The 20853-nt window shown below is 37.8% G+C and overlaps 1 protein-coding gene across 1 annotated transcript in view; it reads right to left on the bottom strand.

The window, feature by feature from the left end:
• ANKAR (ankyrin and armadillo repeat containing) overlaps positions 1 to 20853 on the bottom strand; it is a 49150-nt gene that overhangs the window by 17690 nt on the left and 10607 nt on the right. The window contains exons 8-21 of the mRNA XM_074967766.1: positions 20524 to 20565; positions 18746 to 18790; positions 17991 to 18198; positions 16853 to 17061; positions 13417 to 13521; positions 12523 to 12767; positions 12109 to 12277; positions 9200 to 9441; positions 8852 to 9005; positions 8596 to 8757; positions 5110 to 5216; positions 3582 to 3704; positions 1406 to 1564; positions 571 to 688 (exon numbers count right to left, since the gene is read on the bottom strand). Of these exons, the coding sequence (XP_074823867.1) occupies positions 571 to 688; positions 1406 to 1564; positions 3582 to 3704; positions 5110 to 5216; positions 8596 to 8757; positions 8852 to 9005; positions 9200 to 9441; positions 12109 to 12277; positions 12523 to 12767; positions 13417 to 13521; positions 16853 to 17061; positions 17991 to 18198; positions 18746 to 18790; positions 20524 to 20565 (2088 nt within the window). The remainder of the gene's footprint in view (positions 1 to 570; positions 689 to 1405; positions 1565 to 3581; positions 3705 to 5109; positions 5217 to 8595; positions 8758 to 8851; positions 9006 to 9199; positions 9442 to 12108; positions 12278 to 12522; positions 12768 to 13416; positions 13522 to 16852; positions 17062 to 17990; positions 18199 to 18745; positions 18791 to 20523; positions 20566 to 20853) is intronic.

Here is a 20853-nt window from a genome sequence, read left to right as displayed (position 1 = left end):
ATCTTTGGGCAAAATCTTGAAATCCTTCCTTAGTTTTTACTCATTCATTACCTAAGCAAAACTCTCATTGATGTCTATACGAATTTTGCCTGAGCAAGAATTGAATAAAAATGGAGGGCCAGATTATAAATCTACAGAAACAGGTGAAGGACTGCATTGTGTCTCAGAGTCACAATTCAGTCCCTGGGTCCCACCTTTTTAGAGGGGGGAAAGTAATCTGCTAAAGCTTTTTTCTGAATGTGGATTACTTCTCCCGCTACACTAGTTTAAGTATGCTAGGCAGACCACAGGGTGGCATGGGAGTGGGAGTAGAAGCCCTGCAGAGGCTGCTCCTCCCTTCCCCAGCAGTAACTCAAGATGTGGGTAGCCATTGCAGCAGACCAAGAGATGCCTTATGTCCTCTTACTCCTTTGTGCAGGCATTTTGGAAGAGCCAGTCTCCTGACCTGAGTCTGCCATCTAATACTACACAGTAAGTTTCAATATCTCATTTTGGAGAAACAACCATATTTTATGGACATGCTTAACTTTATATTACTATGAGTTTTTGCTCATCTTCTATAATTCTTACCTGTTAGAACAAGAGTAGCTGTCTTTTCAGAATTTAGTAGTTCAACTAAAATAGTAACCCCTCTTGCAGACAAAGTAACTTGGTCCACATCCACTATGACTTTGGCTAAAACAACAATCTGAAATCAAAAGCAGACCGTTTTTAAAAGATATGGATTGTTTAAGTAGGTTTCTTCCATTTCCTTTTTTCTTCACGTATTAATAAGAAAATCACTTATTGTGTATAGTGTTGTACGTTTACATGACACTTTCAACCCTATCACTTGCAATTTGGACCTTTGCCTATTGGCAGAAAAAGGCACAACCTTAGTATAGACATGTCAGTGCAATACAAGCAATTTTATCCATATAACTCATACATCTTCAGGTGTTACAGACTTTTCCACTACTCTATACATCTGTTGGTTTGTTAAAATTATCTTGATACAGTAGTTATTCTTTTCTTATGCTAAAATAAAAACACGTAGGGAAAAAACGTGTATTCCTTAATCAGACAGAATTCCCATTGATTTTTGTCTGAGTAAAGATACAGGATCAAGTCTATAGCCAACATTTTCTTCTACCATGAAAAACAGTCCCAAGTTCTGATTATTTTTGAAATAGTTCATGACTGGAGGCTTGCAGAGAAGATGAGGATCTTCAAAATCTGTAATGTAATTTACACATTTTATAAGTGTTACTATATTCGGCCATTTAAGCTCTTTGAAAAGGACTTTATATTAATATTTTTGTGTAAAAATCAGTTCTAATAACCATAACATTACACATAATACATTTTAAACTGGTAATGGGCCTATGTGTTTTGTGTGTTATGTGTAAAAGCCCTGTTCCTATACCTGAAATGCAGCCATTGCTTTATCTGTCTCAATTTCTGATCGCAGAAAAGGTTCAAATGTAGACATCGTAATTGCGCCGGTCTCCAATATCAGGAACTGTTGGACAGGATTGTTGTATGCAAAAAGGGCTAAAGCATATCCAGCTCGTAAACAAATATCCTTAAACAAAAAAACAAATACAAAACCCCACAGAAACATGCGAGCTCTGAAGTTTTCATACTATCTAAAAATTAAAGAATAAAATACTGCATTCTTTGATATGTTAAAATAGTTACCAACCCCATCCTCATATTTTTGTCTTTGTTTTTATTGATTTTCATATAAATACTGCAGGCCAAACCCTCAGAGACTAGATAACGATAAGAATGACGCTCACCACACTGACACTTCTCTTTAACCAAAAAACCCCAATCAAGAACACACAAAAAATCCCTCCTGAAACAAACAGACAGAACAAAAAAGGAAATAAATACAATTGAAAAAAACAAACCCTATCCCGGCAAATTTTTATCCCAAAAAAGAAGAAGTGTCAGAGACTCCATACAGTCCACTAAGGACTTCACTATTGCTACTGACTTTACATGGAAGTATTTCAGACACTACAGTGAGGGGCAGCAGTATAAAACATAAGGTAGACGTTGTACAGCACAAAGCTGTGTGATTCAGCTAGACTCTACAGCTGCAGATGTCTGTCTGTCCCCAAAGTGAGAAAGAACTGATGCAGAGGCACCCATATAGCCTGTCTAGCTTCCCTCATTGCAACTACCAGAAGCTGGAAGATGCTGTTGGTAAGGTACTGAGCATGTGCTAAGCCTCCCCAAATCCACTTCAGAACACGTTTCTGTGGCTGACAGCTGAGAAGACTGGATGGATGGAGCAATGGAGCCCAACAGTGATCTTGCAGCTCACTGCTTTGAAATGGAAGTGTGAGTCTTGGAGCAAAGTAAAGGACCCTCAGCCTGAAGAAATCCCTCTCTCTCTGGTGATAGGGGCAAGAGGAACACGCACATACCCTGAATCCTGCTAACTCCCAACCAGTATAATTAACCTTGCTTTTTGTCCTGTGTTAATGTTATGGACCCGTTCCTGATCTCCCTCTGCCCCCTGCAGTAACAACAGTAAAAAGTTTACTGATACCTGAATTGACATCCACAACTCCAATGAAGGGGAAAAGGAGAGTCAAGATCCATAAAGGGCAGCTTTGGGGGAAGGGCTCACAGCTCAATGGCATGAGCTCTCTTCCCACCTTCTATTCAGAGTGGGTGCAGATCCCCTCCAACATCCTTTCACACCAGGCACAATTGTCCTCAGGAATTATTAGCACTTCCAGAGGATGCGTGCATGATGTAAAGGACTTCCAAGTCACTTACACATATTCTGGGTTTAAGGTTTGACCCTCTTTGCAGTAGTCAGTAGCTTCTTCCTAAATTGAAGATCTTGTGGTCCTGAATTTAGTGTGTGCCTTGATTCTGAACAATATATTAGTCTTGAAATTGTGATAGCATTTATACCATTAACCCTGCTGCAACTGTACTTAAGCTTTATACAAGGTAAAACAGATTTATTTAGGGTTTGGACCTCACTGGGAGCTGGGCATCTGAGTGTTGGAGACAGGAACATTTCTTAAGCTGTTTTCAGTTTATCCTGCAGCTTTTGAGGGATGTGGTTCAGACCTGGGGCTGTGTTTGTAGCAGGCTAGCGTGTCTGGCTCAAACAAGGCAGGGTTCTGAAGTCCCAAGCTGCCAGAGGTAGTCTCAGCACACCAGTTGGCAGTCCCAAGGGGGTTTCTGTGATCCAACCTGTCACAGTCTTCTCTCTGGGATTCTCTCAGGGACACACACTGTGCTGGACCAAGCTATGTCTGCAGCTTCCTTCTTCATATGCCTTTGTTTTGGGTGGAGACTGCTATAAATGAGCTTAACTGTTTCTTACAGCTATCAAATTAAGAACAGCTGTTACACCCACCAGCTTCAATAAGGTTTAACCCAACCCAGAAGAGTATTAAAAAAAATAGTTATATTAAAAGGACATACTTTTGATATTTGTGTCTGACATGTGAAGTTGGATCTACTGTATAGTAAATTTGGTATGCCATATTTGGCTTATGGTGACACTATGACATTAATATAGAATATTTTTTCCTAAATTAATACTGCTACTTTATCAAGTACAGTACCTTATCAGGTGCATTAAGAAGTTCAAGAACATCACTATAAACGAAACCTTCCTCCTCTTGTAACACAGTCTGTAAATTACTGTTCCTTAAAACAATGCAAGCCAAGGAATATGCAACTTCAACCTAAATATATATTTTTAAGAAAAATACAGATATTATATACTTACACTTTGCAGAACAAATTCATGGCATATTTTATTTAATAAGCAGAAAATCAGTTTATACTAGAAAACTAAATATGTAGGACAACTCACTTCAACAAAATATAATTGAGGCCAAGACTTAGTAGGTCTCCAAAAAAAAAAAAAAAAGGATTCAATATTTATATGGATAATGGAAACATCCACAGTTACATTAGACAAAATTTACAAAATATATTATTTATAAGGGATATAAACCTTCATGGCATAAGCCAGCACTGAATTAAAGGTGTTAAGAAAAAACTTCCTGTATGGTCAGCTTACTTTTTAATTGCCCTCTTCAGAGGTTCTTGCATCTTCCTTTAAAGCATATTGGTCAGTGCTAGAGATTGGATACTGGACTAGATAGACCTCTGGTCTGAACCAGTATGTGAATTCCTGTGTTCCTGATCTCAAATCATAATCAGCTTGTGCCTTGAAGTAAGAACTGATTGCTCTTGTAATTTATATACCATAAGCAAATGGTATTTTGTCCATTACACTACAAGGTCTTTGGTTAATTGGTTTATTTATGTAGTTTAAATTATACCTATACTTCAGGATTAGAGAGACAAAATGACCCACTTGTAATTCTTGTTCTTTGAAGATAGCAGAAACACTCACATGCAGAGCCATGCTTCTGTATGACCAGATTCATATGTTTTTCAGCCAATCCTCACCGCAGATTTAATGTCTTAAAAGATAGCTTTAAAGCATTCTGAGCCTGGTCATTCAAAGCTTTGTCATATTCTAAGGAATGAAGACTCCAGAATTGTGGATATCTTATAATTCTACTTACTGCACCCTTAGAGCAGCGAAACAAAGTATTCATGTGCTCTCATAGGACCAGCATATAGCAGATAGGTTTGGTCCCATATGCCTCACTGTGCACTGAAGATGTGCCAGCATATCAAACTGTCATATGTTACTCCCTGCATAAAAAACACACTCAAAAGGGACGTTATGAATTAGCACAGGGAAGTCCAATATTTATGAGCAGTTAGTTCATCTAGAAAAAACAACTTACTCAAGAGAAATCCACAAGGGAAAAACAGAATCCTTACAGCACATCTTTGAAGTTTTAAATTACTTTTGTTATTGCCCTCATACACTTAAAAATAAGGGACAGTAGTTTTTTAGGCATGGTTTGCAATTATTCCTCAGTAGCTGGCATTTGAAGTGTCTTATTAAGGAGGGATATTATTTATTTAGTTTTGTTTTCTCATGCTCTAAGCTGCAAAATGAGATGGCAAGAAGTGTTCTCAGAAAGTTCAATTCTGAATATTTTTCAGCCACAGAACGTGCGCACACATACACCCCTGCCCCCTCACAACACCATTATTCCACACCTTTATCTGAAGAGAATTATGATTTTTAAGCAGGTGAACCAGTATTGGTAAGGCCTGTTCCTCCACTATGTTTTCCTGGCTGACTGGATTGTTTGTATGAGCCACACCTGTAAGAGTCCACATGTCAGATGTATCCCGTGTAAGACATTTGTGCAAGAGAAAAACAGAAAGCATAAAGAAAAATTGTCCACTTTATACCTAATTGTTGCAGATTACGTAATAACAAGAGTACTATATTCTTTTCACTTGAAATAACTATTAGAGCTGATCCAGGTGTTTTACATTTATGTACAAGGACCGTGTGTACATAAAGGTATGCCTGGCTTCTGTTGCTGACAGCTCCCTAGAAAAAGATATATGGAGGAAAGGAAGGTGAGCATGGAGTAAATTCAAAGAAGCCCAGCAGATGGTGAATTTTCATTAGTATGTTTCCAAACATTAAGTCTTGGAGACTGTAATAAGCACTAATTATCCCAAAGATTGGCTTCCTGAGGATATTTCTAGTTATAGAGAAACTGGAGAACCACTTTGCCAAAAAAGTCCATCCTACCCTAAATAATAGTCCTGACTAAATCTAAGTAATGATTTCCAAATACATGTACAGACATTTAAAATTCCAGAGACTTGACTAAAAGTTGCCTTAGGTGTCACTTTTGCTCTTAGCGATTGAACATAAACATCTTCTAGAATGGGTACCTCTGCTTCCTTGTAATTGGGTACAATGCACTTGACTATTTCAGATTCACCATTTAGTATGGTTTATCCAGCTGATCTAGCCTCATATGTCAAGAAGAGACAGGACAGAGAGCTTATTTTAGGAGGACAAATACATTTTGCCAAACCTGAAGACTCATTTCAAATCTGTTCTAAAAACATGTTATTCTTGGGATGAATGTAGATTGGGGGAAAGGAAATTACCTGATCTGGTTTACATTAAATTTCAAGAAAAATCATAGTAATGAATTTGGGATTTAAATACTGGACTACCTTATTTTTATGAGATACCAAAAAGAGTTTAGACAAGAAGGTTTCGAGAGCTTGTTAATTTTCCTGCTGTACATGATGACAACAAAAATGTCCTCTTCAGCAGGGTTTGAAGTTGGGGAGGAATGCTGGTAGTCTCCAAACAAGTAGTAGATGCAACATTCACACTTCCAGCATCTACCCCGTTAGTCACATCCACTTTCTCATGGCTCTCTCATAGAAATAGCATTAGAATGTGAATCACGTGATTTTCTACGGTTGGCAGGTCAATCATCCAGCACGACAATTAAATTTGTGGACATATAATACATTGCCGTAAAAAAAATTTTGCTTTAAAGGAAAACTGCCACACACAAAAACAAAACCCAAGAGTGGTTTTGTGCCTTTTTTTCTTCTTTATGATATACAGAAAAGGTCCTGAAAGGGAGGCAATTCCTGTGGAAAAAAAGTATTTTTCCCCTTTTGCTTTTTACTTAGAAATTCAGGTTTTGTGAACCTCAGAAACTTCTATGGATGTTTGTGGACATATAATACATTGCCGTAAAAAAAATTTTGCTTTAAAGGAAAACTGCCACACACAAAAACAAAACCCAAGAGTGGTTTTGTGCCTTTTTTTCTTCTTTATGATATACAGAAAAGGTCCTGAAAGGGAGGCAATTCCTGTGGAAAAAAAGTATTTTTCCCCTTTTGCTTTTTACTTAGAAATTCAGGTTTTGTGAACCTCAGAAACTTCTATGGATGTTCGAGAACTAGTAGGTTTTTACATCAGAGCAATTGTACAAGTAAATCTTGAGTAACTGAAATAGGAAGTGATTTTTACTTAAACTTTTTAAGGCACTGGTTTTTGGCTTGGGGCTTCTTTTTTTTTTTTTTGTTAACACCAATGTAAATATGAAAGAAAATATGCCATTATTAAGGATTCAACACCTTCATTTAAGGGCTGTGAAAGCACTCAATCCGCATATTTAGGTCATCAAAGTCTTCCAACAAAAACAGGCATGACAAGACTTGACATTTCTGATATTTTGAGGATGAAAACAAGAAAAAAAAACTTTCAGGCCTTTTTTATACACCACAAGGAAATAAGTTGGCATACAATTAATATTTTTTATTTTTAAAATACCCCCAAGTCAGATTGCAGTCCCAAAAGAGTTTACATTCTTAATTTTTAGATGTGGCACAACAAATAAGGGTAATAAAAAACCAGCCAGCCAGGATATGACAAGAATTACAAAAACAGGAACTCATGGATAGCCAGAGAACAAGACCAGCAGCTAAAATATTTTACGTTGTAAAGTTCATGTACATATTCATCAAGGAGTAACCAGCTCCATGTACTAGAACCTTTCTATATGAAATTCACGAGACAATGCAGCACACACGTTTTCTTCCTTTCACTGGGCTGACTGTTATCAGTGCCTTTTTTAGTGCATGATCAGCCTGTATTTTAAAACCCATGGCAACAAGTCTCAGAGCCCAGGTCTATACATTTCTGGCTCACAGGGCTCATGCTACACTATTACAAACAAAAGTGTAGACATTTGGGCTCAGGCTGGAGCTGGGGGGCAGGTTTCAGTGCTGCAATGTCTACTCTGCTGTTTTTAGCATTTTAGCACGAGCCCAAGTCTTTAGAAGTGGACTCAGAGACTCGCTGCCATGGATTTTAAAAACTGCAATGTAGATGTACTCCAAGTCTTGTCATGGCACTGCTTGCCAGACTCAGCAATGGCCTACTTGTTAAGCCATTCCATCACCCAGTCATAGACCAAGGTACTCTGAATCTCACAGAATTCAGCTGAACTAACTCCCCTGATGATCCCCAGGACCCAGACAGCTGGCAGCAGCATGCTCATAAGAAGCTTCTTCTGAAACATACTGATAGAGAAGCCAATTATGGGATAATAACAACGCTAGAAAAGTAGCTGATGCTGACAAAATAACCACAGATTAAAACAATGGTTTGTGCAGGGAAATTTCTATAGTAAAGTCCCTACTGGAAACCTTTATCCCAGACAGTAGATCAGAAAGTACATCTAAGTAGTGGCACTGGGGGATTGGAGTGAGAAAATTATTTTCACTGTTGGGCTGCTACACCAAAACTATTTGTCTACATTGGCACTGCAGTGGTGGAAATTGGTAAGGTGAAGGACCACATGGTGTTTAGCTGTGGCATTTTAATTACCATCACTGAAAGCAATTTGGTGTGTGACATTTCATAGGCATGCTAGGGGCTCCAAACAGTGGTTAACATGACAAAATTATGTAATTTACACAAAGGTTTAATGTCTGAATAAAGTAAGAATTTTGTTCTTGGCAAATTATTTTTCTTTATATTAAAAAGTTATATTTCAATTATATACTAATATTAATACTAAATAAAATATTTTCTTCTTTCATTGATATTGTTTCAAACTGGTTTGCATTTTTCCCATTCAAAACCACTTAAGATTTGTTTGTTTGTTTTTTAAAAAAACACCTTAAAACATAAGAAATTCTACAAACCAATACAAATGGTCCCCAGGGCTCTGATGACACTCAGGAGCGTGCCCTCTGCTATCTTTGCGCTTCTCAACAATCGAACCAAAGGGCCAATTCCATTCCCTTCACATATTTGATTTTGATGAAGTTTGCTATCTTTGCTAAGAGCTATGACTGCTTCACCTCCTTCCAAAACAAAGCAAAAATGTACGTTTAAAAATCTCCAATAAACTGTCCAATATTTTGCAAATTTATGCAAAACAAACAAACAAAATCTTACCAACATACTGCATTTTATCAGATGGTGACAAAAGCATATCAATAATAAAGTTGTACCCAATCTGTTCTGCCATTAACTTTTGCTGCTTCAGTGTTTGTCCTGCCAGTGCCCACAAAGTTATAGCACCTTGTTCCTTAACGGTCAAGTGAAATGCCTGAAAGTTTGAAAAAAGCAAAGTTTTTCCTTCACTAGCAGAATTTTAAGCCTTACACATTTAAAAAACGATTTATTCCATGATATTAAGGGTTTTCCAGTTATTCCAAGTAATTCAGCCTATTTTACGCTTTTTTCTAATGAACAGATTGATTTAAGACTTGAGAAAAATAAAAATGCAAAATGAATTCTTGCCTTCAAGAGCTTTAAAAGATATTTTGTTGCTGATTTTGCCAGAAACTGTTTCTGTATACAAGAGTTGTTATCCGATAGTGCTTCTATAGCCATAGCACCTTTCACCTGCACACTGATTTTCCTTCCACGGAGAAGTTCAACCAGAGGACCAATTGCATCTGCATTTGCAATAGCATCCTGCATCTTCTCATTCCCCCGAGCAAGTTCTGCAAGAGCTGCTGAAGATACAGCCTGTAGTACATCTTTAAATACATAAAGTATTAGTCAAACAGTGATAAGAATCAACAAAATTCTCTCTTTTTTCCCTTAGAAGGTTTTATTTCAGACTAGTAGTAACTGTATTTCAGAGGGATGTTAGGGCTAATACACTTGTAGCGTACTGATACGGATAGCTAAAATGCTGACTAAACATTCAGTCATTTCTGACTTCTGGATATTCTTCAAATTTAAATCGTAAGGCTATAGATGGTCAGATGCCCCAAAAATGTCATCCACACCACTAATGTGACCTTGCGAACTTTAATGTAGGCTAAACTAGGTGGTTGCACAAGGCAGTACTACTTGATTTCATGGAAACCTTGCAAGAAGAAAATATTTTTACAGGTCAAGAACATGGGAGAACACTTCTTATAAGCTTTTTGCAGATAAATTATTAACCTTAATGTTGCCTTAATATTGTATTATCACCCATGTCTAAATTGTACATATAGGAATTGTTCTCATATGCCTTGGGTTGTTATAAATGAAAACCAAAGTATGAAAAAGAAAAAAATAGTGAGCAAAATTCTACACCAATGCAACTCCACTCAAATCTGCGTACAGATGTGGTCCCCTCATCTCAAAAAAGATATACGGGCATTAGAAAAGGTTCAGAAAAGGGCAACTAAAATGATTAGGGGTTTGGAACGGGTCCCTTATGAGGAAAAATTAAAGAGGCTAGGACTTTTCAGCTTAGAAAAGAGAAGACTAAGGGGGATATGATAGAGGTATATAAAATCATGAGTGGTGTGGAGAAAGTGAATCAGGAAAAGTTATTTACTTGTTCCCACAATATAAGAACTAGGGGCCACCAAATGAAATTAATGGGTAGCAGGTTTAAAACAAATAAAAGGAAGTTCCTCTTCACTCAGCGCACAGTCAACCTGTGGAACTCCTTGCCTGAGGAAGTTGTGAAGGCTAGGACTATAATAGGGTTTAAAAGAGAAATGGATAAATTCATGGAGGTTAAGTCCATTAATGGGTATTAGCCAGGATGGGTAAGGAATGGTGTCCCTAGCCCCTGTTTGTCAGAGGGTGGAGATGGATGGCAGGAGAGAGATCACAAGATCATTACCTGTTAGATTCACTCCTGGGCCACCTGGCATCGGTAGACAGGATACTGGGCTGGATGGACCTTTGGTCTGACCCAGTATGGCCATTCTTATGTTCTTATGTTCTTAAATCAATTAAGTTGCACAGGGTAGAATTGAACACAGAATTTTACCTGCCAGTCTACCTTCCTATGTCTTTTTATTTCAGGGTCTGCAAATTATTCTGTATTAAAGCCTGATTTGTAAACAAATTTACCAGTCTGAAGGCAATTTTAAAGTAACTTGCATAGAAATATTGTGAAAAAGTAGTCTAAGTAGCAAAACATTAACATGGGCAACAAGGGCCTGATTCAAAGCCCACTGAAGTCAATCGGATTTTTTCAGCTGACTCCAGTGGCTTTGGATCAGGCACTACACAATAAAGCAAAACAGTTACTCCTGGGGGAATTCTGCACCACTGTGCACTTGCATAATTAATGAGTTGTGCATATTTTTATTTTTTGGAGCAGAAAAAAGCTTCTGCCAGAAAGTTGCTGCAGTTCCGCCTTTTGCCCACCAGAGGGCACTATGACACTAGAACAAAGCAGTCTCAGCAGAAAATAACTTTGGCTGGAAAGTTACTGCAGTTCTGCCTTTTGCCCACCTGAGGGCGCTGTGCCGATAGAACAGAGCAGCAGCTCTGGGCCAGCTAGGGAAGAGAAAGAGCCTGCCTTCTTCACAGTGCCTGGCCTTTCAGGCCAGGTCAGGAGACATGGGCTATGGGGAGATGGACAGTATGGGGCTGCTGTGGGGTCAGATAGGGGCTGATAAGGGCTAGTGGGGGAGGACAGAGTGGGGCAGGGGCTGAATGGGAGTGGAGGCTCAGGGGCATATGGTGACGGAGAAGGGAGTGGCAGGGCCACATGGGGATGGGGAGAGTGGGTGTCTGAGTGGAGATGGAGAGACACATGTGGACAGGGGGTGCAAGGACACATAGGGACCAGGACAGATGTGCCTAACTGAATGGGATAGGCTAGGGTTAAGCCAGGGTCTGCATGGGGGAATCCCAACAATCTCTCCCCACCCATCCCCAAAAAATCTGTTCCAGACTTTTCCCACCCATACCCAACAACCCTCCAAGTTCACATCCAGGCTCCTTCCCAGCAATTACTTCCCTCTCCCTCAGCTCCCGTTACCCCTGACTCCCACAAGGCTTTGCACTGCTTCTGAGAGCTGCGGGAAATACGGTTCTGCATTGTAGTTTAAATGAATTATTACTCAGAGTTCTGTATTAATATGCCTACTAAGTAATCTATTTGTCAAAAAACATTTCCTGAATCTTTTTTGTTGTCTGTATTGTTACAGACATACTTGCTGACAGGTATTTTGAAATAAATGACCAATAATAACTGAAACTGGTGTGATTAGATTATGTTATTTTGACAAATAAAACATGCAGAATTTTGCAGAATTTGAAAATATTGTGTGCAGAATTTTTTGTTGCAGAATTCGCCCAGGAGTATATAATAATACTCAAACCATTACTAATATGGAGAGTTTCCTTTTTTACAAATGTCTACAGTAATAATATTAAATGAACATGTAAAACTAAAAGTTTACCTGATTGTGAAGTTAGAAACTCAACAAGTGCTGGAATACCCTGATGTTCCTCCACTGTGCTTTGATTGAGTTTGTTCTGAATGCATAACACCCGGATACAATTTATTACATTAACTAACAAATCCTGTATTTTAATTTTCAAAAGATTTACCAAAGGAGGGATTCCACCCTAAAGAAGGAAAAAAGCATATGGTCGTAATATGGAACAATCCCAAAGAAAGAGCCATTGCAATTACATTCCATGTGCCTCACAGTATATACATATAAATGAATGGAACAAAAGATGTCAAATAGGTTTAATCAACTATGAAAATTACCTCATATTGGAAAAGCAAAGGATTTTTTAAAAAATTCAGTCCTTTTAAAAAAAGTAAAAAACGTGAACATAACTAACAGTTCCTGAATTAGGCTCACCAGCTCAGTAATGACATTTTGATTATTGTCGAACTGGGCAATATCATATAGGATAACAGCACAGCGAGATTGCAGTTCAGGTTCACCAGAACCCAACAATTCAATTAATACTGAAATGCCTCCTGCTTCTACTAAAGCTTTGGAAATGGTGAAATTCGGTGAAATGTTACTCAGCACCCCTGATGTTATACATGCCAGCTTGATCTGCCGGCCTTTCAACAGATTGATTAGAGCGGGGATAGCACCTGCAATAAATAAGAAAACAAAACCATTATTATAGTCAGTGTAACAACCATCCAATATCATATTTGCTTATTGTTAATTTTAAATTGAGTTTATGAGAATTAAATGAAATATTTTCATAATTTCAAAAATAAAAACAAATGACAGGGACACTTAACATGCCAAGGCCTAAAATTGAATCCACCTACAAATATTATAATCTAATGGAAACTCCATTCCAACTATCCAGACATACAATAAAAATACTACTTTTGCCAAATGAACAAGGACTAAGCCAATACAGAGGCATTTTTATTCTAGAGGCCCCAGCCAGACCCATATTTATGTCAGTTCTTACTACTTCTCCTCACTCTTGAAATCCTGTTTTAAAGCTTTCCTTCAGGTTGTTGAAACTATCCTTCAAGTCAAGTATCTTTTTTACACTTGTGACCCATGTTAGGGTTTCATTTAATAAATATTTTAAACCTTCTGTTTTGAACTGAGCTGAAATTATCACAGTTTTGCTAAATGTAGCACCTTTGGAGACTCTGTTTATGCACTAGTATTGTTGATAATGAGTGATGACTTGACAGCACAATTAATTTTACAAAAACTTATGGCTTTAAGATGTTAAAATAAAATCAAGTACACTTGCTATGCTATTTATATCACCTGCATCCAAAATGCATTTCCAGTAGAAATCTTTTGCTAAACAGAGAACTTCCAAGGATCTAACTGCCATTTCTGGCCTTGTAGCATCTTCACACTGTAACATCTCTGTTGGGAATGTAAAACATTTTAAAAACATTTTCATTTCACAAAAACACAGCTGTCATTGAATGTGAACTTTAAAGATTATTTGACCTTAAAAAGAACATACTTTTTCAGTCATCCTTTTTAGTAGCTTTTATCGTAACGATACGCCAATTCAGGGATAAAAATCCTGGCTCCATCAAATTTAACTGACTTCATTGGAGCCTGTATTTTACCCCACATATGTTTCCATGTGGGTCAGGAAAAACAATCCTTGTTGGAGCTCATAGTTTTAAAAAAACGTCTCCAGTTTACAGTGCTGTTCCACAGACTGGCAGCTAAGTACTACGATAGGAATGAGTATGTGTGTGCACATATACCAGCTTGTTACAATGAGATACACAATAAAGGAAAAATTCTCTTATTGGATAGGAGTGCTCTCATACCAAGGCCCTCCTATGCAAAACTTCCATTATTGTCAATGGGAATTCTCTGCAACCCTCAAATGTTGTTACTCTGATTGCACTTGAAACAATATAAACAATCTGAATTTATCTTTAAATAAAACTTTCAGTTATGGCTTAAATTTCAAATAGCCAACCTGTACTTAACATTTAAGATGATTTCCAAGTCCTAATAACTGCCTTCTTCCCAGCAATTTTATATATATCCATATTTACTTTTTAGTTTGGTGATCAATGGTCTATATTCTCAAAAATACCCACAGGATCAGTGAATCCAAACATTCCATTAATGTGTGTGCTACGTACTGGTTTTCTGTGTGTCTTTGCATATAGCAAGTAGTCCACTTTAGCAGTTTACTTTAAAAATTATACCATGGCAGCAGCCAGGATAAGTTTATGCGCTCTCTACATAAATAATCGAAGAAACAGTTTGTTGCTGACGTTTAGGTGGTATTTATTTCAGGCTCCAAATCTAACAATATTTACCAAGAACATCTCTCATTTCAAAAATATTTTAGAGGGTATGGGCAACTGTTTAAATTCTCTCTAGCACAAATTAAATGAAGAAAGGCTTGTGGAGAGGTAGGATAATGTGATAAGTGCTTCATTTTAACATTATGTTTCTATTACATTGCTTGCATTGCTTCTTCTGTAAGAAAATATATCCTCCCATCTTAATCCTCTTCCTAGTGACCTCACCTAGTAAAATCATGAACTGCCATTTGCAGGGTTTAAATTGAATGTCCCATATAATCTTCCTTTAATATTACTTCAGCTGTAGAGTATTTATTCTCTTTGCATATTACGATGTAAAGTTGACCTGCTTAGTTCTAAGCAAAGCTATTTAATTACATGTATAAGTACAAAGGGAAATTATTTAAATGAAATCACAATTTGAATAAATGCCCCAACTGGGAACAGTTTTGAATAGCATGTAAGGCCTTGTTTGTCTTTTGTGCAACCCTTATTCACAGATGCCAGAAGCAGCAACTAAAACCATTACTATATAAGGAGATAACTTGATGGATACTCAACTCTTTCTTCATTATATTCCAGATTGGAGTTAATTGCCCTCATCCAGAGCAAAGCGGACCTAAATCAAGTAACTCTGGTCTCCCCTACATACAAGGATACTCAGGTAGTGTACAACCATCAAAGCAGCTTTTATATCACCGCCTGCCAGTGTTGGGGCTGTGGTTAGGGACTGGAGGTCTGGCCTGTGATTCCCTGTATCTAGGAATCCCTGTTTGCCATAATAGCCCCATTGGTATCTGACACAGATTAAGGCAGTATTCAGCAGCTCCAGGATCAGGGGAGTATAAAGAGGGTCTGTGCTCTCCATATTCCTCAACTGTGCTCAGCGTACCTCAACTGCAGCTGAGGATCTGGCCCCATGAGATCATTACTAGGTGAAGGGCAATTCCCTTTACATTATAATTGAAGAAAGCCATTTCTTTTATGGATCAGAATTTACAGTTTTAAAAGATAAGAGAGTCAGGGGCTGACATAGGCCCCAGTCCTGCAATTAATTTGCATGGGTAGAACATTGTGGTAATGTGGAGCCCTCCTGAAAACAGTGAGACTCCATGTGAACATAAGAATTCACTGTGTGCATCTCACTGGAAGATCAGGACTATAAAGTGTGCTTAAAACCCAGTGATAGCCAAAGAACTTTTTTCTGCAAAAACAGGAAAGAGAAGGGGACTCATTTTCAAACATGGATGTAAAAGGTATACCTGCAAAATTCCTTCTCTGCATCCCAAGTGGAAAACTGCACACATAAGTACCTAGTTATTTATATGTACAGTAAGTGCAGATGTATTTATATGGATACACCAATGGTTTTGAAGAGGAAGCTGTAAAGTTGCAATTTGAAATAATAAATTTCTGGGTATGTTTCAGTAATGCAGAAGCTGGAGATATGTCTTTCTGAATTACATGCAAAGGTCCTGATACTACAAACACTTATATATGTGAATAATTTTAAACACTTGAGTAGTCCCATTGAGCTCAATATGATTACTCAAATGGATAAAATTAAACATATGCTTAAGTGTTTCATAGAATCATAGAATATCAGGGTTAGAAGGGACCTCAGGAGGTCATCTAGTCCAACCCCCTGCTCAAAGCAGGACCAATCCCCAATTTTTGCCCCAGATTCCTAAGTGGCCCCCCTCAAGGATTGAACTCACAACCCTGGGTTTAGCAGGTCAATGCTCAAACCACTGAGCTATCCCTCCCCCAAAATTTGAAATTACGTGTTTGTTTTTATGGCACTAGGAACAAGCAGTTGTCATAGAATATCAGGGCTGGAAGGGACCTCAGGAGGTCATCTAGTCCAACCCCCTGCTCAAAGCAGGACCAATCCCCAATTTTTGCCCCAGATCCCCTAAATGGCCCCCTCAAGGATTGAACTCACAATCCTGGGTTTAGCTGGCCAATGCTCAAACCACTGAGCTATCCCGCCCCCGCCCCCCCAAAAAAGGATAAGGGCCGAAAACAGTAGGAGAAACAGGTGTCTGAAAAAATAAGCTACAGTGATCGCAATGGTAACTGAAATAGTATCAAAAGAAAGCTATTTTTTGATGCATGAAGAGTGCATGCTAAAAATAGAAACTATATTATTTTCATCATATAACATCATATAACAATTAAGGACCAGATTGCCTTCAGTAACGCATCTGCAACTCCATTCAAATTAATGGACTTCGCAGGGAAAGCTAGAGATACAATGTAGCCCCAAAACATTCAAAATTCTATTTTTCATTATTTGTAGCTTGGTTTGGGAAGTACATTAACTATAGATATTTTCACCATTTTAGGGAAAGATACCACTGGTTAAAATGAATCATACACAGACATTTTATTTGAGAGAGAATATATGTGCTTACCTACAAGAGTATTCCAAACTGGAAGATCTGGATTATCTAGCTGTATTAGATGCTTGAGAATTTCTGTGTGAAAGTACAGGACCGCTAAATGAATGATATTGTTTCCTTCACTGTCAGTTTTCTTCCAACTGGCACCAAGAGAAAACAAATATTGAAGCGTGTCTAATGCTCCAGAGGTGGCTGCAAGCAATAGTGGAGTAGAATGATATCTATGGAACACAGAAACATATTGTGGTATAAATTAATATGTAATAAAATATGAAGTATGCGAACAAGTTTATTTCACATAGTTATTTCAGCTGATTATAAACTATTATTTTTCAAAAATGGAATCTATGAGGACGTGAATGCACAAGCTCTCTGTCCAGACACATCTGTCTTCGATTTGCAGTTTCTGCTTGTTTGATTTTTAATTGTTCATTTGATTTCTGACTTAGCTGAGGCTCCCTTGAGGTCATACCAAATTCTACTAAGTCAGTGGTAGTTTTTTCACTGATTGCCACTGAGATTGCATTAGGTCCTTCTTTTCATATTTCTCAATGATAGATATCTGTGCAGTATCATGACTGAATGATGTTGAGAGTGCATCTTCAAGATTTCAGCAGGTCTCCTCTTCTTTTTCCCCACAAAACAATGATTTTATGCTATAGCCTAAATACTTCTCAGGACTCTGAGGGCCCAATTGTGACCTCATACAGAAATGTAACTTCTGTTGACCTGAGTGGAAGCTGCACAATCCTATTGGATGGCAAAATTAGGTCCTGCATTTCTATGGCTTACAACATTCCTTCACGCACCCAGAGCATAGGAGCATCATGAGCAAAAGAAATTCAGAATCATGAGTATAACAACACTGAAGTTGTACAGCCTCAAGACAATGGGGCCCCAATGCATATAACTCCCATTAAAGCCAAAGGAGTTGCTCCCATACAATTAAGGACATCTATATGAGCATATAAATACTGTTATTTTACTCCTCATTCTGGAAGGGCTAATTCGTTTTCCAATACGGGGCTATATTTGTATGGCAAGACAGAAATTTTAGGAGGGGGGCCATATTTGTGGTCTTTCAAGCATATTGTATTATATAAATGATAAAGCACCAATCGTCACAGTGATAAAAACTCTAGTGACTTACTCAGCTGTTGTTTCAGCCTCTAGCAGATCTGGGTCTTTCCTATAGAGAACTGTGATACAGGAAATGTTGTCATAGAATGCAGCAAAATGTATAGCCATCCATCCTCGATCATCAGGTAATTTATAATCTGCCTTACAGGCCAGAAGACAAGTAAGTGCTTCAATGGATCCACACTGAGCTGCCAGGTGTAAAGCAGTAGGACCTAAAGCTAATGGATATATATAAAAAAAAAAGCTGATATAATGGACATAATTTTTAAAGTGATGCACCTAAACTGTGCCTGCAACATAGGATTAAAATCTCCACGTAACTATTTGCCAGTTTTATCAACACTGTTTTCATGCCATTCTAATCACGGAATAAGTTATTCATCTCTACAATGTCTTGATTTAATATCATATTGAAGCTTTTGAGATAAAAGGAAAACATCTGAATGCATCAACAGATTTAAAACGAAAGATGTCTGAAGTTATAACTTCAGTGGTAATAATATAGTCTTTTATACTTTTGAAAACAAACAAACATACATCCTGCCTTCCATCCCACGCAAGTCATGGAAAAATCTTGATGCTCCTATGCTTCCAAAGCCTTGGACAGACTTAAGCAGTGTGGAAACACATTTTCTTAAAGTATGAACTCCTTAGTTTTAATAAAAATATTCCATTTCTCTGCTCCTTAGCTGTAATCTTTCAAGCTTCCACATGCTGCATAGGTAAAGATAATAAAGGTAATATCTGGATTTCTTTACCACTCACCAATTCTTTCCCCAGAGGTCTCCTTTTCTTGCAAATGTGATTTTCCTGAAAATCAACGTATTAAACATAATCAGATACATTGGCACTACTCTGAAAGCATGGCAGACACACGACTGTTACAGGTAGTATCACAGACTCATAGTCTCCAGTCTGTGCTATACAACCAGATCCCTACAGAAGCCTAGGTAAGTTTAATAGGGATTCTGTGGCTGTGTGGAGCCTAATGAAGGATTGGGGTCATAGTATACCTTTTTCTAAAACTGACGCTGATCTGTGTTCCACCAAAGGCAAAGTCTATAGCACAGTTCATGAAAGCGGAGGCTTTAGCGAGGTGGTAGAGAAAACTACATAGACTGTTTGTCCACTGGAGAATTTCCCACACCTGGAGACTCCTCAGTAAGGAAGTGGGGTTTAGAATTGAGGTTTCTGAATTATGCGGCAACTACAGTTCCACACACTAGGGGATATGTTCCACCACAGCAGAGAAGGCATAGTCTCTTAATGCTCCTACCTATCAGTTCCTTTGTCAAATAAAAAGGATTAAAAGATGTACTTAACTGGAGTTCAAACCACGTATATTATCTTTGAATTGGGAATGTATCAAGGAATAAATAACATGAACAGCAGTCAGGAAGTAGTCAGTTTCCGAAAGGAAAGGAGAGTGATCACTTTACATAAGCTATTACCAGCAGGAGAGTGGGGTGGGGGGAGAGAAAACCTTTTGTAGTGATAAACACCCATTTTTTCATGGTTTGTGTGTATAAAAACATCTTCTGTATTTTCCACAGTATGCATCCGATGAAGTGAGCTGTAGCTCACGAAAGCTTATGCTCAAATAAATTGGTTAGTCTCTAAGGTGCCACAAGTACTCCTTTTCAGTTTCCGAAAATAAGACCTATAAAAACAGAACTTATCCATTATTTAATTAACGGATCTCCAGTCTTGGCAGGATAAGTGTCTGCACTCCATCTCCTTTTTCTTAAAGAAAGGGAACATAAAGGGCTGTTCAGCCTCTTAACTTGCAAAACTCATTGAACTGGCTGAGATCACTTATATCAAGAAATTTCTCTGAAAAATTTAAAGAGCAGTCAGGCAACTGGATAGTTTAAAAGAAGGCTTCACTACCTCAGTAAAGATCACATTGAATGCATTGGCTTTGGATTTCAAAGCAAAGCAATTATTCATTTAGAACTGAAACACCAAGCTCTAGAGAAGAATTAACTTCCATATATTCCTAAACACAGCAGATGACAAGTCAAAGAATTCTAAAATATGAAACCTATATCCTAGACTGAAGGTGAGGAAGATAGGAGCTGCTGACAAGTGAAATGTAGAATTTTCCAGTGCAGCTTCTATAGCTTTCCTCTAATGTTTTCATGAAATCCCAGTGACAGTAATCATGAGACATCACATATTGGGACTGCCTTCTCATGGCTGGAACTTAGTTTACTACTGATGAAGGAATTACAGACACTTTTAAGTAGAACTCTGAACAAGTCTTCCAAGTTCCCATGCTACATGTGCTAATCCCCCACTCAGCTTCCCCTTCTTTTACATCAAAATCCTAATGTACTTAGTCAAAGTTCATGGCTTCAGTGGGAGTTTTGCTTCAGTAAAAGCTGAGTAGAGACAAGACTTGGCCAGTAGACTCTACATCCTAATTTTCATAAAAATGTCAAATCTTCCCTTTCTTGAGATGAACTCTTTTTTGCTTACATTGTATATTTATAACAACAAAATATACTAAAAGATCTCATAATATTTAATGTACTAATTACCAGCTCTGTCCCCCTTAGTCTCACTCTTCTGTGAACGTCTTCCTAAAACAAAAATGTATTTATGCTTGTTAGCTACAGTCTACATGTTTGTATAGTATCGTATATTGGATGTACTCTAATTCTATACATTTCTAATGATATTTGTATACATGTCATAAATCAGGCAAAATGGAATCTTAGAGGGCTACCTTATAGCAGTAATTTAAATAAACTGAAAAGCTGGATGGTGATGACTGTAAAAGCACAGGCTGAAATTCACAAAGAGAGATTGATACATTTATAAAATTAGTTGTAAAGCACATTTTGTCCTATACTGTACGTTGCAGAAAG

The sequence above is a fragment of the Natator depressus genome, chromosome 11 (assembly GCF_965152275.1).
Source record: "Natator depressus isolate rNatDep1 chromosome 11, rNatDep2.hap1, whole genome shotgun sequence".
In the NCBI taxonomy this organism is placed as follows: Eukaryota; Metazoa; Chordata; order Testudines; family Cheloniidae; genus Natator; species Natator depressus.
This window is presented reverse-complemented; position numbering and strand designations above follow the sequence as displayed.